We start from the raw sequence: 24,645 nt of genomic DNA on the forward strand, positions 1-24,645 counted from the left end.
GACGTGGTTGGGGGGTCCGATCGGGACCCCCCCCCCCCCCGGTACATGCGGCGGTCGGTAAGCCTCGGGGAGCGATCCGGGACGACGGCGCGGCTATTCGTTTATAGCCGCCCCGTCGCGATCGCTCCCCGGAGCTGAAGAACGGGGAGAGCCGTATGTAAACACGGCTTCCCCGTGCTTCACTATGGCGGCGTATCGATCGAGTGATTCCCTTTTATAGGGGAGACTCGATCGATGATGTTAGTCCTACAGCCACACCCCCCTACAGTTGTAAACACACACTAGGTGAACCCTAACTCCTACAGCGCCCCTTGTGGTTAACTCCCAAACTGCAATTGTCATTTTCACAATAAACAATGCATTTTTAATGCATTTTTTGCTGTGAAAATGACAATGGTCCCAAAAATGTGTCAAAATTGTCCGAAGTGTCTGCCATAATGTCGCAGTCACGAAAAAAATCGCTGATCGCCGCCATTAGTAGTAAAAAAATTTTTTTTTATAAAAATGCAATAAAACTATCCCCTATTTTGTAAACTCTATAAATTTTGCGCAAACCAATCGATAAACGCTTATTGCGATTTTTTTTTTACCAAAAATAGGTAGAAGAATACGTATCGGCCTAAACTGAGGAAAAAAAAATATGTTTTATATATTTTTGGGGGATATTTATTATAGCAAAAAGTAAAAAATATTGAATTTTTTTCAAAATTGACGCTCTATTTTTGTTTATAGCGCAAAAAATAAAAACCGCAGAGGTGATCAAATACCACCAAAAGAAAGCTCCATTTGTGGGGAAAAAAGGACGCCAATTTTGTTTGGGAGCCACGTCGCACGACCGCGCAATTATCAACTAAAGCGACGCAGTGCCGAATCGCAAAAACTGTCCGGGTCCTTTAGCTGCCTAAAGGTCCGGGGCTTAAGTGGTTAAAATACATAAAAGAAACAATTGGAAAAAAAAATGTACTTACCAGAAATGCCTGTTGCTAGGCAGATCGTCCTAATCTGCCAGTTCCTATACCGCGGCGAGCTTCCTTCTTGTCCTCCTCGCTTTTGTCTTCTGGGGAATGGGGTGCACCTGTGTGTCCCAGAAGACAGACAGCCATTCACAAAGCCCCGCGCGACTCACGCATGCGCAGTAGGAACCCGGGTGTTGAAGCCGCAAGGCTCCACTGCCTAACCCAGTCAGATGGCGGCCATCCAGTGTACAAAAGCTGTGCCTCCTCCTCGTCCGTGATAGGCGGAACACTCAGTTTCCCAGCAGTGAGTCAGTGTTCAGTGTTCCACCTATCACAGACATCCTCTTGACCTCGTCCATGGGGGTCTTCAGTCCTGGGTCTTCAGTTTTTTTCCTGAAGGCGGGATGGTTATCTTCCATGCGGATGATCTTTGGTAGCGCGTTCCACAGCCGTGGCCCCTTGACTGCAAATCTTCGTTCTCCTTTCGACTTGTAGCGGGTCTTGGGGATGCAGAGCAGGTTTTGATTCGTTGACCGTAGGGCCCGCCCAGGGTTGTAGTGTCGTATTTTCTCGCATAGGTATTGCGCTGCTTTTCCTTATGTGCATTTGTAAATGAGCAGAGTGTCTTGAATGTCAACCGATCCTTTACCGTTAGCCAATGGAGGGACTTCAGGGGTGGGGTGATGGAATCCCAAGGCTTTTTTCTCGTTATCAGTCTGGCGGCTGCATTCTGGACGACTTGTAGATGCGAGATCTGGTATTTGGGTAGTCCTAGGTAGAGGGAGTTAGCGTAATCGAGTCGAGCATTGATGATTGTTCTGACTACTACTGCTGTATAGGGATGAGCCGAACACCCCCCCGTTCGGTTCGCACCAGAACCTTCGAACGGACCGAACGTTCGTGCAAACATTTAGAACCCCATTGACGTCCATGGGACTCGAATGTTCAAATTCAAAAGTGCTCATTTTAAAGCCTAATATGCAAGTTATTGTCGTAAAACGTCTTTGAGAACCCGGGTCTTGCCCCAGGGAACATGTATCAATGGAAAGAAAAGTTTTATAAACGGTCGTTTTTTCAGGAGCAGTGATTTTAATGATGCTTAAATTAAAAAAAAATTAAAAATTCCTTTAAATATTGTACCTGCTGGGTGTCTATAGTATGCCTGTGAAGTGGCATGTGTTTAGAACTGTCCCTGCACAAAATGAGATTACTATAAGAAAAAAGTACTTTAAAACTGCTCGCGGCTTTAATGTAATGTCTGGTCCCTGCAATATGGATGAAAATCACTGAGAAAAATTGCACAGACACAGACAGTACACACACCACGTAGCTTTAGGTGCAAACTACAGAGGACACAGGCAATAAACCACGTGAGAATACTGCAGCTTGCACAATCGCCTGCCTGCCAGTAAATTAGGAAGAGCTGATCTAGCTAAACTATACAGTGTATAAATATATGTACAACACCTGGGATGCATATATATCCTCTACACACTGTAACTTTAACTGACTAGCCTGCCTGCTCTATCTACCTGCAAAAAATGACACTCTCCCTGTCCTCTCTTAACCACCGCAACACACTACACAAGGCCGACCTGCAGGCGGCCTTTTTTATTAGTGTGGGGCGTGTACTAAACCCCCTGAGCCATAATTGGCCAAAGCCACCCTGGCTTTGGCCAATTATGGCTCTCCTTTTTTTCAAGCTGTGATTGGCCAAGCATGCGGGTCATAGTGCATGCTTGGCCAATCATCAGCCAGCGATGCCACAGTGAATTATGGTCTGTGAAACGTAACTCGAATTTGGCGCAAACGACCCAAAACGTTCGTAATTCGAACATACGATGTTTGAGTCGAACGTGAGTTTGACTCGAATACGAAGCTCATCCCTACTGCTGTGTCGTCTTCCGGGATGAAGGGGATGAGTCTACGTAGCAGGCGTAGGAGAGATGGTGGGCTCCTACTGATCCTGGTGGGATATAACCTGGTATAAACAAGAAAAAACCCAAAAGATGAAAATAAAAAATAAAATACCAAAAGAGCAGTGCTAAAAAATATAAATATTAAATAATAGTCCCAGAAAATAAAGTATCCTAATTTGATAATAAAAAAAACAGTGAATGAACAAGTGTTGGAATCCCTCTGGTATTCTGTGCAAATACAGCAATGTGACTTTTCTTCAGTGTGATAACACCTCAATAAAACACGGCCCCCTTACCTTACCGCTGTAAGGTAACAGCGTTTATTTAAAGCAAATGTAGATCCCTGGTCTTACAGTGGATCCCTCTGCTGGCTTCCTATCAATAGCATGGCATGGGGCTCATCTAAACAGCTCTATGTCCTGGTCAGTGGTTTAGGATGATGTATATGTATCTCAGGGGTGAAATATATGGTGTGGAAGGTTCTCCGATGTGTAGCGTCATGATCACGTGACTTCATCTTTCCCTGATGAAGTCACGTGATCGCGACGCTACGCATCGGAACAGACAGGCACCGGAAGTGACGTCAGTATACGAGTTTGCTGGTTGATGCTCATCTATTGATTTTGTTTCATTTTATTCTGACCATTTCGGCGCTTGCAACTGGTGTCACACCCTCCCCGTTTTTTCCTTTGGTAGTGTCAGGACCTGGGCTTGAACCTGAGACCTCTTCTGTGTGTGGCATCGACTCTTCCCACTGAGCTATCTGGGACAGTTCCCTGCCTGATCTGCTGGATAAACTTATCTGATCCATTAGACTTCTCTGCTTGGTGTCTTGATTGCTGTTGAACCCCTTGCTCCTCCCATGAACTTCCTATATAAGCCTTGTCTCAGCACTTCCTCTTTGCCAGGTTATTGTGCCTTCCCTGCCAGTGCTGTTGCCTTTCCTGCTGCCATCTGTACCTACAACCACTTGTGATTGACCCTTTGGCTTGTTCCTGGACTACTCTACTGCCTGATCCCAACCTGCAACCACCTGTGTTTGACCCTCGGCCTGTTCCTGGACTACTCTATTGCCTGATCCCAATCTGCAACCACCTGTGTTTGACCCTCGGCCTGTTCTTTGACTACTCTACTGCTTGATCCCAACCTGCAGCCACTCGTGATCGATCCCTTGGTTTGCATACTGAACACGCTGCTGTTTCATCCATGTATGTGTAGCACTACCCCCGAAGGAGCCGCTGGTTTGTTTTGGGTGGCACGTTATTACTGTATCTCCGCTGTTTAGGGTACTTGATGAGAGCTGTAGTAAAGGGAATGTCCACATGACAGGTGTCTTTTCTGTGCTACCATTTTACCCTGTTGGGTAATAAAAAAAGTAAATGGAAGGGGAAGAGATGGCAGAATGGAAGATGGCAAATTCAGGTGTAACTTGATAGGGAGACAGTCCTGCTTCCAACGACAATTTTACTTTGCCACTCCAGCCAGAGTGGGTACAGTGCATCTGGACAGGCCTCTCTCACCAGCCTGGCAGCCAGAGTGTCACTCGAACTTAGGATTAAGTCTCTGCCACAGACCCTCCTAAAGGTTGGAGACAATTATGGTCCAGAATCCTCTTTCAGTAGATTCAGCACCCGGATCAGGTGGTTTTGGTCAAATTGGCAACTGACAGGCGACCAATATCCAGCCTCTCAGAACCAAGGTTGTCCTCCGATGAATGGACAGGCCCCTCCTGGAACACCAGCCTCGTGCTTGGTATCCTTCGGACAGACTCCTCATCGTTGAGCCTCCTCCAATTGGACGGACAGCTCAGGAGCACCTTCAGATTGGGGACCCGGTCGATCACTGGGCTCGCACAGCAGATCAATTGCTCAGAGCCAACGTGGTCCAGGAACACTGTGACACACGCACACCTCGGCCAGGAGGGCCATTTGCGTGGGTGTCTTGGAATGACTACACAATGGTGGGTGCCACACGAGGAAGAACCCAGAGAGAATGGCGTCTGCCCCTAAATACCCCTCCCTAGCATGCACAGCGAGGCGATCCCCCTCCCTGATTGGCTGCTGGGGGGAAATATCCAACCGCACTTGACTCCACTGCTGCCACCTATTGTCCCGGGGCAGAACTCACTCCCCCAGCAATGACAGCGTGTACAGTCAGCTCAGCCAGAGCTAAAGCAGAGGCCCCAAATTTAAACAACTAGACTAGTTCAGAGCCAAAATTTCTCTGAACTTTCCCCTAAATTTCCAATAGCACCGGCTCTGAACATAGCCAGGCGCTACATCTGTTTATCCGCTATTGGACCCCAGCTTGCTCACACCCTAGTGGGGCAAACTTGAGGACCGCGACCTGGTACTATCTTGCAGCTAAATCCATCTCCACTATAAGGAGCTCTGGGGAAAACCAGCTAGTACTTAGACTCCGCATCTGCCAGAAGTGACTGCCTGTATGCCTGTCCTGCCACTGCTATTGCAATTGGTCTTCAAGCCCAACACCTGATTGCGACAGGTAGCTTGGGAATATCTCTTTATTTTCATGAACAGTTACCGTATTTTCCGGCGTATAAGACGACTTTTTGGATGCAAAAAAATGCATCCAAAGTCGGGGGTCGTCTTATACGCCGGGTACGGTCTCCGTGCAGCTGCGATCGTCATAATTTCAAAGCTGCGCGCCGTCTTCTCAGCGCGTCCTCGCTGTCCTGTGATAGGCGGAACAGAAATCTTCCCAGCAGCGCCTCTGTTCTGTTTTCCGCCTATCACGGATGCCTTCTCATCCTCGGACGAGATGAGAAGGCATCCGTGATTGGCGGAACATAGGCGCTACTGGGAAAATTTGTGTTCTGCCAATCACAGGACACGCTGAGAAGACGGCGAAATCATGGACGCTCGCAGCAGACGGAGACTGTCACCGGCCTGCAAAACGTGAGTGATGGCACAGTGGGGGGGAAAGTGGGGGCATGTAATGTGATGGCACTGTGGGGGCATGCAATGTGATGGCACTGTGGGGGCATGCAATGTGATGGCACTGTGGGGGCATGCAATGTGATGGCACTGTGGGGGAAAGTAATGTGATGGCACTGTGGGGGAAAGTAATGTGATGGCACTGTGGGGGCATTTAATGTGATGGCACTGTGGGGGCATGTACTGTGATGGCACAGTGGGGGCATGTAATGGCACAGTGGGGGCATGTAATGGCACAGTGGGGCTTGGAAAAAAAGGGGGTAGTCTTATACAGTGAGTATATCCCAAAACCAAAATTTTTCCTGGAAAATTAGGGGGTCGTCTTATACGCCGGAAAATACGGTACTGACTCCACACTTAAGATCACCTACACAATCTTACCAAGTTTTATTACGGGTATTAGAGTTAAAGTCACTGGGAGATAAACAGTTACCCTGAGAAGGGCGCCCGACGTGAGACAGCTTTGAAACCTCTAGACAAAATCTTAGCATATACTTCATCCTCATAGACTAGAGCAGGGGTCTCCAAACATTCTAAACAAAGGGCCAGTTTACTGTCCTTTAGACTTTAGGGGGGCCAGACTGTGGCCAGTGAAAGTAGAAAATGTCCTGGCTTCAGTGGAAGTAAAGAAGGCCCAATTTTTCTGTCCCCAGAAATTTGACCGCTTGTGGCTGCCTTGGATTGAGCAACTGTAGGGGGGTGGAGGGGGAGTGTTGTCCCCCCCCTCTTAAATTTCTTATTTCTTTTTGTATTTTCTTTGTGTTCTCTGGGGTATTGTACGCCCATGGATTAGAACCCGAGATTCACTTTTGCTGGGAGGGTTGCTCTCCCTTCCCCGGGTTGGCAGGTCTCCTTATGTTTGGATGGAACTATGTATGTTTCAGACAGTTGTATGCCCTTGTTTTTGCTACTTTGATTGTTCATTCATTGTGCTACACTCGAATATATTCTGTACCTGTTTGTTCATTAATATCTGAATTGTGTGTGAGAGCTTTAATGTATGCCATGTGAGATGATGTGTTTTTATCTTCAATAAAGACCAACCTTGTTGTTAAAAAAAAGAAGGCCCAATTTTTGGTATTAGCGGGAGGAATAGTACCCCCATTGCTAGCTTCACTGGGGGGATAGTGCCCACATTGTTGGCATCACTGGGGGGGGGGGTAGTGCCCCTATCGTTGGCATCACTGGGGGGGGGATAGTGCCCCCACCATTGGCATCACTGGGAGGGAATAGTGCCCCCCATCGTTGGCATCACTGGGGGGATAGTATCCCCATCATTGGCATCACTGGGGGGGAATAGTGCCCCCATCATTGGCATCACTGGGGGGGGAATAGTGCCCCCATTTTTGGCATCACTGGCGGGGGGAATAGTGCCCCCCATTGTTGGCATCACTGGGGGGGGATAGTGCCCCCATTGTTGGCAACACTGGGGGGGGAATAGTGCCCCCATCGTTGGTGTCACTGGGGGGAATGGTGCCCCATCAGTTCCATCAGTGGGAGGAATAGTGCACCATCATTGCCATCAGTGGAAGAAATAGTGCTCCATCCATGCTAACAGTGGGAGGAATAGTGCTCCATTGTTGGCATCAATGTGGGAAATAGTGCCCTGTTGTTGATGTCCTTACCTGAAATTATTAAACCATTGTTGGTGTCAGTGGGAGGTATAGTGTCTTGCATCAGTGATAGTAACAGTGCCCCAAGGGCCGGATAAAGGCAAGCAAAGGGGCCGCATCTGGCCCCCGGGCCGCAGTTTGGAGACCACTGGACTAGAGGATAGAAATATGACATTCCACGTTCCATTACACATGTAATTGGAATTCAAAGAACACAACAGAATGTATTTTAGTTTTGAAATCTGGTTTGGGATTGGAGATGAATTTGACCCGAATCCAAATCTCAGAGGTAAGAAATGTTTGGATATGTCCGTTCTCTGTCATTGGCTAACATTTTCCTATATTTGTTTTCACCTGACCAGATAAGAACATGGCCGAGGAGCAGTCACGTCTGAGGGAAACTGGTAGGTGAAGAAGGAGCTTGTATTACTATGCAGAAACTTCTATAAATTATAATCCAAAAATTCTGCGCTTCAACAAACTGAATATATCCTCCCTTCTACACAGCAATTATTCAGAAGTATCAGTGCAGATATAAACAATAAACAAAAGAGAAAAACTGCCAACATATAACGATCAGTCAAAACTTTATGACTGCCCACCTAATATTCAGTAGGTCCCACTTTTGCCACCAAACAGCCCTGACCTGTCCGGGCATGGACTCCACTAGTAGTGTTGCTCACGAATATTCGCATTGCGAATATTCAACTCGAATATAGCATATTCGAGAAATCGCGCTATATTTCGAATTTCGCGGTGAATATTCGCAATTCCGAATATTCGCATTTTTTCAATTTGATTTTTAAAACAGATCACATCCTATCGACGTCTAAAAGCATTGCTGGTATGATTAGAGACCCTGGGCCGAGTAGCTAAGCTGAGGCGATCCTTTTATGTTGCCAAATTGAAAAAAAAAAAATTGCGATTTTTCGCTATTGCGAATGCGAAAATGATTGCGAATTTTCGATAACTGTGGTAGGAGAACTCTGATTGTCTCTGATGCAAAAGGGGGGGGGGCTTTGTGTATGTTTCTGTTATGAATATTTGTATGTTTGATATTATTATTTTTTGTAAGAAGGAAAAAATTGCGCATACCTTAAAAAAAGGGGAGAATACAGCAGCAACTCAAAAATGTTATACAACATAAATTAATACAAGACAGAAAATGGAGTCGCTCTACAAGAATAAAAAATATGTCTAGTGACAAGACATGTGGGCAAATTATAAAATAATCAAGCGCAAATAACTTGTGAAATACACAGTGAAACAAATATATAAAGAAATATAGTCCCAATAATAGAAAAATAATCTTTCATAAAAATGTCTTTGATATGTGAAGTGAAAAAAAGTCCAAAGCATGCAGCATGAACGTGTTCAATCTTCAAGGTGTTTGATTGACAAACGGCTGTGACAGATGGATAGAGTAAAGAATCACCACCAATGCAAAACACTTTTTATTTTCTATTGTAAAATATCACGAATATTCTGAGCCAATCAGAGTGCTCCTTCCGCATTTGCCGAATATTCGCAATTATTTTGTATTGTAAAATATCAAGAATATTCTGAGCCAATCAGAGTGCTCCTTCTGCATTTGCCGAATATTCGCAATTATTTTGTATTGTAAAATATCAAGAATATTCTGAGCCAATCAGAGTGCTCCTTCTGCATTTGCCGAATATTCGCAATTATTTTGTATTGTAAAATATCACGAATATTCTGAGCCAATCAGAGTGCTCCTACAGCATTTCTCGAAATTGCGCAATAAATATCGCATTCGCATGTTGCGATATTTCGATAAAATATCACGAATATTCTGAGCCAATCAGAGCGCTCCTCCAGCATTTCTCGAAATTGCGCAATAAATATCGCATTCGCATGTTGCGATATTTCGATAAAATATCACGAATATTCTGAGCCAATCAGAGTGCTCCTACCGCAGTTATCAAAAAATCGCAATTATTTTCGCATTCGCAATAGCGAAAAATCGCAATCATTTAATTTCGATAAAATATCACGAATATTCGAATTTAGCGAATATATCTCGAATATTCGAATATATATTCGAGATATATCGCGAAATCGAATATGGCATATTCTGCTCAACACTATCCACTAGAGCAGTGGTTCTCAACCTTCTAGTGCCGTGACCCCTTGATAAAATTGCCCAAGTTGTGGGGACCCCCAACAGTAAAATTATTTCCGTAGTGTGGGTTGTCAGCACCCAAGGCAAGACAAGGATTTTCCGCCCCTAACCCACGGATATTTAGCGCTCCTTGATGCCCCTTCCACTTGTACAGTATTAAAAAACCTTATGGTAAATTTTAGGATGTACCACTCTCTCTTTGCTCTCCTTTCTTTCCCTTTTGTCTCTCTCACCTATGCCAAAATCTGAGGTCTCCTCCAGCCCCTCCCACTTCACATCCCTCACCAGTTAGCTGACTTCTAGTCTGTGTCCCCCAGCCATGCCGTGAACTAAATGATCGGCTGCGAAGAGGCTGAGTGGGCGGCCGCGGGCTCCAGCAACAGCCCAGCTGGGTGGCCACAGGCTCCAGGGACAGCCCGGCTGGGTGGCCACAGGCTCCAGGGACAGCCCGGCTGGGTGGCCACAGGCTCCAGGGACAGCCCGGCTGGGTGGCCACAGGCTCCAGGGACAGCCCCGGCTGGGCGGCTACAGGCTCCAGGGACAGCCCGGCTGGGTGGCCACAGGCTCCAGGGACAGCCCAGGCAGGTGGCCACAGGCTCCAGGGACAGCCTGACTGGGTGGCAACAGGCTCTAGGGACAGCCCAGCTGGGTGGCCACAGGCTCCATGGACAGCCCAGCTGGGTGGCCACAGGCTCCAGGGACAGCCCGGCTGGGTGGTTGCAAAAAGGCTGGGAGAGCGGTGCGAACTTCAGGAACAGCCCAGGATTCGGTGACCCCTGGCAAATCATCATTTGACCCCCGAAGGGGTCCCGACCCCCAGGTTGAGAACCACTGCACTAGACCGTTCGTAGCAGATCATGTAAGTTGGGAGGTGAAACCTCCTATAGATCAGACTTGTTTTTCCAGCACATCTTACAGATGCTCGATTGGATTGAGATCTAGAGAATTTTGAGGTCAAATAAACACCTCAAACCGTTCTTTAACCATTTTTGCAGTGTGGCAGGGCTCATTATCCTGGTGAAAGAGCCCACTGCCATCAGGGAATACGGTTTCCATGAAGGGGTGTACTTCAATATCCAGGTAGGTGGTGCGTGTCAAAGTAACATTCGCATGAATAGCAGGGGCCATGGTTTCCCAGCAGAACATTGCCCAATAGACATGTGCATTCGTTTTCGTCCGAATTTCTGGGATTTTCGTGTTCGGTTTAACAAACGATAACGACCATGCAGAATCCGAAATTCGAAAGATACGACATAAAAAATGCTTTATTTTAGTTTCATTGCGACAACCAGGGCTTTTTTTTCAGCAAGAACGCGGGGAACGCAGTTCCGGCACCTTCAGCTCTGAATGTATGCAATGGCAAGTGGTGCTGGGGTGTACTGGAGGGTCTATTAATGCTGGCTGCTGGGGGATCTATTGTTGCTGGAGGGGATCTATTTTTACAGGGGGAGTCTATTGTTACTGGGGAGGTCAGTTGTCGCTGTAGGGGATCTATTGTTGCTGGGGGGGCTACTGGGAGACAATCGTTGCTGGGAGACAGCAAATGTTGAGGGAGGGGTCTATTGTTGCTAGCTGTTCAAAGTCTATTGTTGCTGGGGGAGATCCATTGTTGCTGGCTACAGGGGCTCTATTTTACTTCCTATCATATACAAATTACTTAGCACCACAAATTGATACATGGTTCTGTATCCATTACTGAGAGGTGGGTAGGGAGTGGAACCAAGGAATGGTGCTCGGAGGTGAGTAAGGAGTGAAACCAAGGAATAGTGCTCAGAGGTAGGTAGAGGGTGGAACCAACGAATGGTGCTCGGAGGTAGGTAGATGGTGGAACCAAGGAATGGTGCTCGGAGGTGGGTAGGGAATGGAACCAAGAAATGGTGATCAGAGGTGAGTAGGAAGTGGAACCAAGGAATGGTGCTTGGAGGTAGGTAGAGGGTGGAACCAAGAAATGGTACTCGGAGGTAGATAGAGGGTCGAACCAACGAATGGTGCTCGGAGATGGGTAGGGAGTGGAACCAAGGAATGGTGCTCAGAGGTAGGTAGAGGGTGGAACCAAGGAATGGTGCTTGGAGGTGGGTAGGGAGTGGAACCAAGGAATGGTGCTCAGAGGTAGGTAGAGGGTGGAACCACAGAATGGTGCTCGGAGGTGGGTAGGGGGTGGACACAACAGGTGACTCAGAAATAGGGAGTTCCTGCACCTATTCTCTGCGGAAATAAAAAGCCCCGGCGACAACAGTACGATACAGATAGAAGATTTGGCATGACGGTGGCAATAGTGATCTGTGTCCATCGAATCTGCGGTTGAATGTGCCTAACCTAACTCCATTAGTCCAAGATTATTCGACAGAGAGAGGAAAGATTCAACATTATAGAGAGAAAAGATTTGACATTATAGAGACATGAAGATTCGACAAAGCGGCTAAAAACATACGATCGCCACAAACTGCCATTTCCGGTCAAATGCTCCGCCCATAGGCTATAGAAGAATTTTAATGTTGGTTGACTAGTAATAATAATTAATAAATATAATTATTACTAGTGTCATACAACATTAGAATTCTTCTATAGCCTATGGGCGGAGCATTCGACCGGAAATGTACGATTGTGGTATTGTACAGTTTCGCTGCTTCTTCAAATCTTCTTAGAACCTTCAACAGACACCATAAGCCTTCAATTGACAGATTCAACCTTTAATTCGGATTTTCGGACAAATGCATTTTTAAACAAAATAAAAAAAAAAAACATTTTGGGAGTTCTGTATATACTCGAGTATAAGCCAAGTTTTTTTTCAGCACATTTTTTGGTACTGAAAATGCCCCCCTCGACTTGTACTCCAGTCACCCTTTTGCGCCTGATCTCCTGGAATTTGGGGACCCAGTACTGGCTGGCCGTAGGTCCCCTGGACCCCAAACTTGGCACACATGTAGCCCCACTCTTTCTCTAAAAGTGTTCAAAGTTTGCTGTCTGGGGAACCTATGGCCGGGGAGCACCGATTTTTCAAATCCGGGCACACCTTCCATAGACTCCCATGTTAAACATAAGTCTAGGCATGGACACAGTGAGGCATGCAGATGGACACAGTGAGGCAAAGTGAGGCATGCAGATGGACACCCTAGGCTTATACTCGAGTAATTAAGTTTTCCCAGTTTTTTGTGGTAAAATTAGGTGCCTTGGCTTATATTTGGCTCGGCTTATACTCAAGTATATACAGGTAATTAAATACATTTATTTTTTTCGACAAAAACGAAATTCCGAAATGAAATATTTCAGTGTGCTCATGTCTATTGCCCAAAGCACCACACTGCCTATACCGGCTTACCTTCTTCCCATGATGCATCCTGGTGCCATCTCTTGCCCAGGTAAGAGACACACATGCACCCGGCCATCCACATGGTGTAAAAGAAAATCAGACCAGGCCATCTTCTTCCATTGCTCTGTGGTGCAGTTCTCATAATTATGTGCCCATTGTAGGTGCTTTTGGCTGTGGACATGGATCAGCATGGGCACCCTGACCCTGACCACTTTGTGGCTACATGGGCCCCATACAGCACAAACTGCCCGGGCTTTCCCAGTGACGTACGAGGGTGCGTCAGAGGGGGCGGTGTCACGTGACGGGTGGCCGCTTCCCCTATATAAGAAGTGTCAAAGCTCCAGCGCGTCATTCCGCTGGGCTGTGTCCAGCGGAGAGAGGAGCTCGCCTGCTGCGCTCTGGAAGGATGGATCTTCTCATCGCTGGACCGGACCGCTGATCACCCGTCGTTGGAGAGATCATCTGTCGCTGGATAGAAGACAACGTTGGAGCAGGGAGCCGCATCGAAAGTGGATTACAACCGCTGGATTTTTTTTTTTTTTTATTAATAAAGGAATTTTTTCTACGGTGTCTGTGTGTTTTTTTTAACTATTTACACTTCCTTCGTGAAATGGTAGAGGTAGAGTGTACCCCATTACCAATTCACATGGAGGGGCAGGATCTGGGGGTCCCCTTTGTTAAAGGGGTCTTCCAGATTCTGATAAGCCCCCCGCCCGCAGACCCCCACAACCACCGGGCAAGGGTTGTGGGGATGAGGCCCTTGTCCCCATCAACATGGGGACATCCTCCCCATGTTGAGGGCATGTGGCCTGGTGCGGTTCAGGAGAGGGGGGGGGCGCACTCTGTCCCCCATCTTTTCTGCGGTCGGCCAGGTTAACGTGTTCGGATAAGGGTCTAGTGTGGATTTTTGGGGGAACTTCACGCCATTTTTTTTTTATTTGGGGTGGAGTTCCCCTTAAAATCCACACCAGACCTGAAGGGTCTGGTATGGATATTTGGGGGGAACCCCACGTAATTTTTTTTAAAATTGATGGCGGGGTTCCCCTTAATATCCATATGAGACCTGAGGGGCCTGTTAATAGAATTTGGGGGGACCCCACGCTTTTTATTTTTTATGAATGAATCATCTCTGAATTGCCAGAGCCGACAATTCATTAGAGCCGCAAAGCCGGTTTTAAATGCCTTTTTTTCTTTCACAAATGACACTTTGTGCAGGGACAGTTCTATGTACGGGAAACATGCACTTTTTCACATGCTGACTTTACACCCCCCCTAGGTACGAAATTTAAAGTAATATTACACTTTTATTGTTTCACTTTTAGCATTATTAAATTCACTGCTCACTGCAGCCGTTTTTAAAACTTTTTTTGCATTGATACATGTTTCCTGGGACAGGACCCGGGTCCCCAAACACTTTTTAGGACAATAACTTGCATATTAGCCTTTAAAATTAACACTTTAGATTTCTCCCATAGACTTTAACAGGGTGTTCCGCGGCTTTTAGAATTTGCCGCAAACACCCCTAATTGTTCGTTGTTCGCCGAACAGGCAATGTTCGAGTCGAACATGAGTTCAACTCGAACTCGAAGCTCATCCCTATTGCTTATCAAAACTGAACTTTGCTTAAAAAAATCGGATCTAAAATAAAATACAAATCTACATAAATTGATCAATTTCTTTTAAATGAATAATGTTATTTAGAATAAAACTATACAGTATTACATTCCTAAAGTACAATTGATAATGCTCTATTTTTTATGTGACTCCATACTGACACAGAACATGCAATGCTAGACAAGTCAGTGACACATGGCAGGCAATTACTTCTGGCAACTACAGTACACATAGCTTCCAACTGTGATAGTGTGCACTACTGTACAGTATTCAACTATTTATTCAGCTTGAATCACTTCAGTGTATCTTACTTGCTTACAGGGCTGCCTGCTACGATGTCCGTCCTGCTCGTTCTGTTCTCTGCCTGCTCTCCTCCCACTCTCCGCCCACTATTAGCACACTCTCAGGTCAGTCTCAGCCCCTCTCCGCCCACTCTCCACCCCTCTCATCATTTAGCAGCATGATCTCCGCTGCTCTCTCCACCAATTCTCAGCCCCCGCTCTCCGCCCCCTCTCTGCACCCACTTGATGTGAGGTTGTTTAAAACAAATACCAGCAATTAGGAGGATGATCTTTGCCGCTGTCTCCAGTCCACCCCTTCTCAGCTGCCGCTCTCCGCCCCCTCTCTTCACCCGTTCGAGGTGAGGAAAACATACCAATGAGGATGATCTTTTCTGCTCTCTCCACCCCTTCTCAGCTGCCGCTCTCCGCCCCCTCTCTTCACCTGTTCGAGGTGAGGAAAACATACCAATGAGGATGATCTTTTCTGCTCTCTCCACCCCTTCTCAGCTGCCGCTCTCCGCCCCCTCTCTTCACCCGTTCGAGGTGAGGAAAACATACCAATGAGGATGATCTTTTCTGCTCTCTCCACTCCTTCTCAGCTGCCGCTCTCCGCTCCCTCACTGCACCCACTCACCGCCCACTCTCAGCCTGCATGAGTTAAGAAAAAAATAGTATCGGCAGAAGCATCGGGAGCATTTACGCGAGTACAAGTACTCGCGCAAATGCTCAGTATCGGTCCCGATACCGATACTAGTATCGGGACAACCCTATTAAATGTAATCCTCCGTTCCTGCCTTCACACACCTTCACACCCCTTATGCCACTGCCTGATCTGGAACTGACCCTGGACTGTTTTTTGACCACGCTTCTGCCTAACAATTCTGTAATGCCTCTGCCTGATCTGGAACTGACCCTGGACTGTTTTTTGACCACGCTTCTGCCTAACGATTCTGTAATGCCTCTGCCTGATCTGGAACTGACCCTGGACTGTTTTTTCGACCACGCTTCTGCCTAATGATTTTGTAATACCTCTGCCTGATCTGGAACTGACCCTGGACTGTTTTTCGACCACTCTTCTGCCTAACGATTCTGTAATACCTCTGCCTGATCTGGAACTGACCTCGAACTCTTTCACCATGTTTTTGCCTGCCTCATGGACTGATCTTGTAGCCTGCTACTGGACTAGTGGGATTCAACACAGGAGGTCTCACATATGTGAGGGGCTCCAGAAAAGTTTTTCTCGATGAAGAAAACATTTTTTTTTGTTTTCTCATCCTAGATTGGGGTCTGGTTGCCCGGAGGCTTCAAAGAGATTTGGGTGGGAGAAGCCTCTACCCCTGTCCCCATTCTGTCCTGAACGAGGCCCTACTTCTGCCTGCTGCCTGTAGGACCTATGCCATCATGCCTCTGCCTGTTGCATGAACTGACCACACCACATGGACCTGCCTACTACCAGGACCAATATTTTTGGCACTGCTGACAATATGTCTGCCTGCACTAACCCTGACGGGACAGTATCCCTGCCTGGACAATTGTGTATGCCGTTGCTGACCAAGTCCCTGCCTGCTGCCTGGACCAGTGCTATCCTGCTGTGCAGAACTGCACTACTATTACCACAGGTAATATTTTGTTTACGCTTTGCTCAGCATAATGTATTTTGGGGTGTCATTTTTGCTATCTAAATGCTATGTGTTGGAAATATCTTATAAACGGACAACTTTGTGTAAAAAAAATGCGTTTTCATTTTTTTTCCACATGTTCCAAAAACTTTTGGGAAAATTGAAACGTTCAAAAAAAATCATTATGCCTCATAGATTATACGTTGGGGTGTTAGCTTTCCAAAATGGGGTCACTTTGTGGGTAATTCCATTGTCCTGGTGTTCCAGGGCCTTCAAAAGTGTAATAGGTAGTCAACTAGTTAGATGTGCAATTTATGCTCCTAGAACCCCTGATGGCGCTCCCTGCAGGTTGGGCCTCTGTATGTGGCCAGGCAGTGAAAAAGTCGCACACATGGGGTATCGTTCTACTCAGGAGGAGTATCAGAATGTATTTTGGGGTGTCATTTATGGTATGCATATGCCATGTGAGAGAAATAAGCTATCACAATGACAATATTGAGAACATTTTTAAATAAAAAAATAAAAATCTTAAATTTGCAAAGTATTTTGGGAAAAAATTACAACTTCAAATAACTCACCATGCCTCTTAATAAATACCTTGGAATGTCTCCTTTCCAAAAAGGGGTTATTTGGGGGGCATTTGTACTTTCCTGGCTTGTTAGGGTCTCAAGAAATGAGATAGGCCTTCAGTACATCAGGTGTGATCAGATGTGATGATTTTTCTTTATGATTTGCACTATAGCTTGTAGACTCTAAAACTTAATTTCCAAAAACCTTGGGTTATTTTTATCAAAGACATGTAGCAGTATAAATTGTGGCCAAAATTTATGAAGAAAAATTAATAATTTGCCAAATTTTATCACAGAAACTAAGAAAAAATAATTTTTTTCAAAATTTAAATTTTTCTTCATTAATAGCGCAAAAAATAAAAAACCCAGAGGTGATCAAATACCACCAAAAGAAAGCTCTATTTGTATGAAAAAAAAGGACAAAAAAATCATTTGGGTACAGTGTTGCATGACTGAGTAATTGTCATTCAAAGTGTGAGAGCGCTAAAAGCTGAAAATTGGTCTGGGCAGGAGGGGTGTTTAAGTGCCCAGTAAGCAAGTGGTTAATGAAAAGTTTATAGAATGGAAAAGACCCTTGACTATGGTAAGCCAGATAAACTGCATATTGCCACTTAACCCCAACTATACCTTAACCTAAGGAATAAACAGGCGACATCAAATTTGGAGTAAAAAAATTGGCCGCATCGGCCATTTTATTGACATATTAACCAAAACATCTTTATTTACACTCAACAATCCTTCCCAGATACCATTGTCCCCTATTAAGGATCATTGAAGGAGTTGACCAAATTTCCTCCGTATCAGCGTGGCCATCCCCGATCCCAGTCGCAGTGCGCCGACTCAAGGACCATAGCACTCTGAACCTTCCCCACGCTGATACCCATCAACCGATGCCAGCTAAACCACGGTTAACTGGCATCAAATGAGGATCCCATACCATGATGGGTCTCCCACTTATGCCAAATTGGTCAAAAATGTCTACTGCCTCCAAAGATCCCCAACCGCCAATCTAAACCCTACCTGCATCAAAAAAAAAATCACAAAACAATAGGGCGGGAGGGTGGCAGCTTCCTCTTCCTATGCTGTGGGCTCACTGACTGCAGACCTCCCCCAGCCCCTCCTACCCCGGGAAAACATTAAACTCTTGCCAACCCCCTAGCTTGCCATGTTCACTCCCCTAAATGTAACCCTATAGTGCAGTGACTGGCTGCCTAGTCATGCCAGCCCTGCGCTTAATATTTCATATTTGCTACAGGCTTTTCTGGTAGTCTGAGGCCTTGTACACACGGCCAAACATGTCCGATGAAAACGGTCCGCCGGATCGTTTTCAGCGTACATGCCCGCCCAGAGATTTCTGTATGATGGCTGTACACACCATCATACAGAAATCCGCGCGTACACGATACGCGGTGACGAGGCCGCGACGATGACGCGTCGATGTACGCAGCCCTGGAAGTTCAATGCTTCCACGCATGCGTCAAAGTCATTCGACGCATGCGAGGGATGGCGGCCGCTCGAACATGTACGGTAAGTCTGTACAGACGACCGAACATGTCCGACGGGCAGGATTCCAGCGGCATGTTTCTAAGCAAGTTTAGAAACATTTGCCCGCTCAAAAACGGTCTGCCGGGCAAATGTACGCTGGAATCCTGTCCGATCGGCCGTACACACGACCGAACATGTCTGCTGAAACTGGTCCGCGGACCAGTTTCAGCAGACATGTTCGGTCGTGTGTACGGGGCCTGAGAGGTATCATTGTTTTCCACTTACTGTGTTGTATAATCATTTGAACATGATTTTTATCATCCCTCCTCTCTCTCTCTCAGGCATTGCTCAGTCATTATGTGTTAAGCCCTGGATGCATTATGGTCTCAGCTGCTACTACAAGTCCACAAATGTGGAGACATTGAATTCCGCTAAAAGTGAATGCGAGAAAAAGAGAGCTCACCTGGTGATCATTAATGGGGAGGATGAGATGGTAAGAGTGGCAATCACCACAGTTTCCTGCAGTTTCCCCATGGCATCAGAGGGGGCGGAGTCACCCGCATACATCATTGGGTGGCCCGCCCTCAGCTATATAAGAGCTGTTAGAGCAAGTGAAGCGTCACTCGACAGGAATCTCCTCTGAAGGCGCATCTGTAGCGGTATTGTCGGGGTCAAGATGGATTACATTTTTTTTTTACACTTTTTTGGGTGAAATGGTAGGGGTACAATGTACCCTGTTACCAATTCACATGGGGGGGGGGGGTCTGGGATCTGGGGGTCCTCTTGTTTAAGGGGTACATGTATGAGGGGGGCTGAGAGAGAAAATGTGTGAGGGGGACTGAGCGCGTACAGCTTTTGGTTTGGGATGTCTTTTTTGGGCAAAATATAATTTCCTGCTGTTAAACCTTGAAAGCACTGATGACTAACAATACACTGTTCTTTTTTTTTATATGACATTGTAAGAGTGTTAAAATAAAAGTGTGTGCACTGAAGGACTTGGCGTGATGGCTAGTGGGCGGGCCCTGTGGAATGTTGGTGGTCAGGCCCGGGGGGGGGGGGGGGGGGGCAGGCCTAAAGCTGGTGGGAACATTTGAGTGTGAGCTAGATGAATAAGAAGAACATTGGAAAATGTTCACATTTAACATGCTCTTTTGTCTTTCTCTTTAAAGAATTTCATACGTGGTGTTTCAGAAAATCGGACCAGCTACTGGATTGATCTCAAAAAGGTCAATGGAGCCTGGGAATGGTCCGATGGGACCTCTTATGATATGACTCCAAAGTAAGACCTGAATCCCCAAAATGTCAAATTCCTTCTTCCAAACAGAAAGGTGCATCTATAGTAACTGAAAGATAAAATGCACTTTATCACAATATTCTCAGATGCCACAGCTACACCCCTGATGCCAAACCTGTGACCCTTTGGTATTTTGCAGCTCAGCAAACCGTACAATGAGTGGGAGTGTTGTCCTTTGTCTTCAGTCATACCTGTTACAGTCTCTGCCTATCTCCTGTAGCATGTCCCCAGTCTCTGCCTATCTCCTGTAGCATGCCCCCAGTCTCTGCCTATCTCCTGTAGCACGCCCCCAGTCTCTGCCTATCTCATGAAACACGCCCCCAGTCTCTGCCTATCTCCTTTAGCACGCCCCCAGTCTCTGCCTAGCTCCTGTAGCACGCCCCCAGTCTCTGCCTAGCTCCTGTAGCACGCCCCCAGTCTCTGCCTATCTCCTGTAGCACGCCCCCAGTCTCTGCCCATCTCCTGTAGCACGCCCCCAGTCTCTGCCTATCTCCTGTAGCACGCCCCCAGTCTCTGCCTATCTCCTGTAGCATGCCCCCAGTCTCTGCCTATCTCCTGTAGCACGCCCCCAGTCTCTGCCTATCTGCTGTAGCAAGCCCCCAGTCTCTGCCTATCTCCTGTAGCATGCCCCCAGTCTCTGCCTATCTGCTGTAGCATGCCCCCAGTCTCTGCCTATCTCCTGTAGCACGCCCCCAGTCTCTGCCTATCTCCTGTAGCATGCCCCCAGTCTCTGCCTATCTCCTGTAACACGCCCCCAGTCTCTGCCTATCTCCTGTAGCACGCCCCCAGTCTCTGCCTATCTCCTGTAGCACGCCCCCAGTCTCTGCCTATTTCCTGTAGCACGCCCCCAGTCTCTGCCTATCTCCTGTAGCACGCCCCCAGTCTCTGCCTATCTCCTGTAGCACGCCCCCAGTCTCTGCCTATCTCCTGTAGCATGCCCCCAGTCTCTGCCTATCTCCTGTAGCGCGTCCACAGTCTCCTGTAGCATATTTTTAGTTTCTGACCATCTTCTGTATCATGTCTGCTAGGGTTGTCCGATACCACTTTTTTTAGACCAAGTTCAAGTACGGATAACGATTACTGATACTTTTTTTAATGTCATGTGACAGTGGCAGTATTTATTTTTTATTTATTTTTACAATTTTTTTACAGTGATTTATTTTTTTAGGGGGGAGGGGGGAGTGGATTATCATTGTGTTTTTTTTATTTACACAGAGGGGGGAAGACAGCACGGAGGGGGGAAGACAGCATGGAGTGGTGAAGACAGCACAGAGGGGGAATGACAGCACGGAGCACAGAGGGGGGGGGGGAGACGGCACGGAGGGGGAAGACAGCACGGAGGGGGACAGTCAGCGGTGATCGGTGTGGCTTTGGGGGGAGTTACAAGCACCGATCACCGATGTATAACTTTAACCAAAATAGCTGAAAAGGGGGCAGATCAGTGCTTGTAACTCCCCTGCCGCACCGATCACCAAGAATCGGGGAAATGCTTGGTATCGGTACCGATACTAGTATCAGTATCGGGACATCCCTAATGTCTGCAGTGAGTTCAATGTCTCTGGCTATCTCCTGTAGTAAGTCCACAATCTTTAAATATCTTATTTGCCATGTTAACATCTCCTGTAGCATGTCCACAGTTTCTGACCATCCACTATACCATGCCCACAGTCTCTGACCATCCATTACACATAGTTGCCAACATTGTAAAAAAAAATATAGGGACATTTTTTTTGTCTGTAGGCAGGGTCTTATTATAATTAGGGGGCGGAGCATTCATTTTCCTACATGCCTGTTTTGATCGTACCTTTGTGAGTACCTCAAGTATTTATGAAATTAAAAATCCTTTGATTTATTACACTTAGAGTGGCGCCTGTGTTTTCATCCCCAGCCATTCCAGAAGACATCTTACTCTTCCAATGGGCTGCCTTCAAAAGTTGCTATTTACAACTTTATGGACTTGCTCTAAGTCATTGTTTTCATCATTTTTACCATTTGTATCTTCCCCTACCCTGAGCATTTAGGTTGGTGGTACACATTGAGTTTGGCACAAGCACCTTCTCCAGAAGGTAACAAGGGCAAAAATTTAATATATTGCATGGTCCGACCATGCCCCTATCTCTCTGATAATTTCAGAGGGACGCACAGGTAAAAATATGCCATTGTGGAGGAATAATACCTATATATTGTCACACCCAGAATATGTATTGGAGTTGCGGACAAAGCTGAAGGAGTTCTTATTTAATTTGGGGTCCTCCAGCAGTGTATTCAATCTTTGGTGCACCCACAAGGCTTTCGTTGGGTGTGTTGATCCACATGGCCTCCAGAGAGAGGAAAAGGAGAAACTTAAAAATATCCACACTACTTGCTGAAATTGCTCTACTGGAAAATCAGCCCAAAACACATTACTGTACCAATTTACACTCCTCAGAACAGTATTAATAACTGAACATGATAAATACTTCAAAGGCCTTAAATTAGCAGCCTACTCACAAATCAATAAAGCAGGGAAAAAAATGGCTTTACAACTTAAATAAAAAAGAGCTAGAGAAAGAATTAAGCCTTGTACACACGATCAGATATCTGATGGAATCTAATCCGATGGATTTTTTCGTCAGATATCCGATGAAGCTGACTTTCATCAGTCTTGCCTACACAGCATCAGACACAAATCCGATCGTGCCCAAACGCGGTGACGTACAACACTACGACAAGCCGAAAAAAAATATGAAGTTCAATGCTTCCGAGCATGTGTCGACTTGATTCTGAGCATGAGTGGATTTTTGACAGATGGCGTTCCATACAGACAATCGGATTTTTCTATCATTTTTTTATCCATAAGAAAAATTCAAAACATGTTCTATTTTTTTTCACCGATGGGCCCCACACTCGATCGGTTTGACCGATGAAAACAGTCCATCGGTCCAAAATTACACACTCAAAGAGACGGCATTGACCAGTGACTTACAAGAGAAAAGAAGACTCGATCATCCCAAAGAGGATCAAAGTCTATATGCAGCCCACTCACCCTTCACACAACACACAGAGACCCCCCACCCAAAAGCACAAAAGAGACCCCACTATCAACAATAATCCTAATAGTTTCCACACTAGGCAGTGGTTCCCTGTACCAACAGGTGAAAAAATACCACTGTCTAAGTGGGAAAATGCAATGAGAAGGGATATCTCAAAGAGGAAACATGGGTTGAATCCACTGATAAGTGGTATATAAGCACTGCTCTATTAATGGTTAATGGAAGAAATGAAAAGTCAATGAAGAAATTAAGGGACCATAAGCTTGTCAGCTAGCTGGAAAATATCCTCTTCATATATATCGCCACGTCTGGCGTAGTAGATTATCCAAATTCCATCAAACAAAAATATTAAGGAGACCTTCAAAAAGTAATATATGTATTGGAGGCACTGTAATAAGATTCTTCAACGTCAAAAATTCACCTGAACTGCACTTGAGAGAAATGCAACAGTCTAGACACTAATAATAAACGGATTCCCATAGCGTATGGGTAAAGTCCATTCAAAAATTTCAGATAGACTTGTCCTTATGGTGCTTGTGTTTTGTTAAACTGCTCGTACTCCATGAGCTGGTAGCAGATAAGCACAAATAGATGGTAGATGTGTGAACATATAATATGCTGGTGAGCAGATGATAGGACAGTGTTCCACAACAATGAAGAGTTGAAGTATTACTCACTGTTAAGCTGTAGCTCAGAATTGTAGCTATCGCATCTAATCTGTACTCACGTGCTGCTGGAGGGATTTGCAGCCGAGCCATCCATCTGTGTGCTTTACACAAGACCTGAAGCACTATTCATCAGTGCAGCAGTTGTAGGTGAATTGATGTTTAAATATCCAGTATAGGACTTAAGTTATACAGTGTCTCTGATGATATTAGGTGGTACCAATATCCGAACTGAAAGTAAAAGATGATCGGTCTCCTGAAGGCAGTAGCTCCAAGTCGAGCGTGCTGATTGTATTCACATTGTGCTGTTCATGTCGCCATGCGATATCCTTCTTATGGTTGCTTAGTAGCTCAAAGTACCCGTGTTACCGAGCTCGGGGAAGGAGAAGCAATGGGGTTCAGAATGTGCATCGGGGGGGTCCCTGTTCCCCAAGAGTTTACATGTTTCGTTCCTTAGAGCTAGGAACTCTAAGGAACTCTTCATTGACTTTTAATTTCTTCCATTAACCATTAATAGAGCAGTGCTTATATACCACTTATCAGTGGATTCAACCCATGTTTCCTCTTTGAGATATCCCTTCTCATTGCATTTTCCCACTTAGACAGTGGTATTTTTTCACCTGTTGGTACAGGGAACCACTGCCTAGTGTGGAAACTATTAGGATTATTGTTGATAGTGGGGTCTCTTTTGTGCTTTTGGGTGGGGGGTCTCTGTGTGTTGTGTGGAGGGTGAGTGGGCTGCATATAGACTTTGATCCCCTTTGGGATGATCGAGTCTTCTTTTCTCTTGTAAGTCACTGGTCAATGCCGTCTCTTTGAGTGTGTAATTTTGGGTTACCCCATGGGTAGATTTATCCCATTTTGGGTAACCTGTGTTTTTAATGCCTTACATATATATATGTCCTGTTTTGATATATACCATAATAAATTTGTAGTAAACTCTTCAGGGTGTGCAGCAGTCTATTTTTCTTTTTTGTTTTATTTTTTGTTGTATCACGGAGGTCTTCTCATCCGAAGGCCGAGGATGAGAAGACATCTGTGATAGGCGGAACACCGAACAGAGGCTCTGCTGGGAAACCAAGTGTTCCGCCTATTATGGAACACCACAAGGAGGAGGCGCGGCTTTTGAATAATGGCTCCCCGAGATAGGTACCGGTGTATAAGACGACCCCTGGGTTTTGAGGCAAG

General features: G+C 46.0%; 1 protein-coding gene across 1 annotated transcript in view; it reads left to right on the forward strand.

Moving 5' to 3' along the window:
* Window positions 1-20,487, forward strand: part of LOC120930804 (asialoglycoprotein receptor 1-like) — a 45,031-nt gene extending 24,544 nt beyond the window's left edge. The window contains exons 8-10 of the mRNA XM_040341980.1: window positions 7,808-7,849; window positions 18,808-18,959; window positions 19,636-20,487. Of these exons, the coding sequence (XP_040197914.1) occupies window positions 7,808-7,849; window positions 18,808-18,959; window positions 19,636-19,749 (308 nt within the window). The 3' untranslated portion in view covers window positions 19,750-20,487. The remainder of the gene's footprint in view (window positions 1-7,807; window positions 7,850-18,807; window positions 18,960-19,635) is intronic.
* The last annotated feature ends 4,158 nt before the right edge of the window (window positions 20,488-24,645 follow it).

This window comes from Rana temporaria, chromosome 3, assembly GCF_905171775.1.
Source record: "Rana temporaria chromosome 3, aRanTem1.1, whole genome shotgun sequence".
Lineage (NCBI taxonomy): Eukaryota > Metazoa > Chordata > Amphibia > Anura > Ranidae > Rana > Rana temporaria.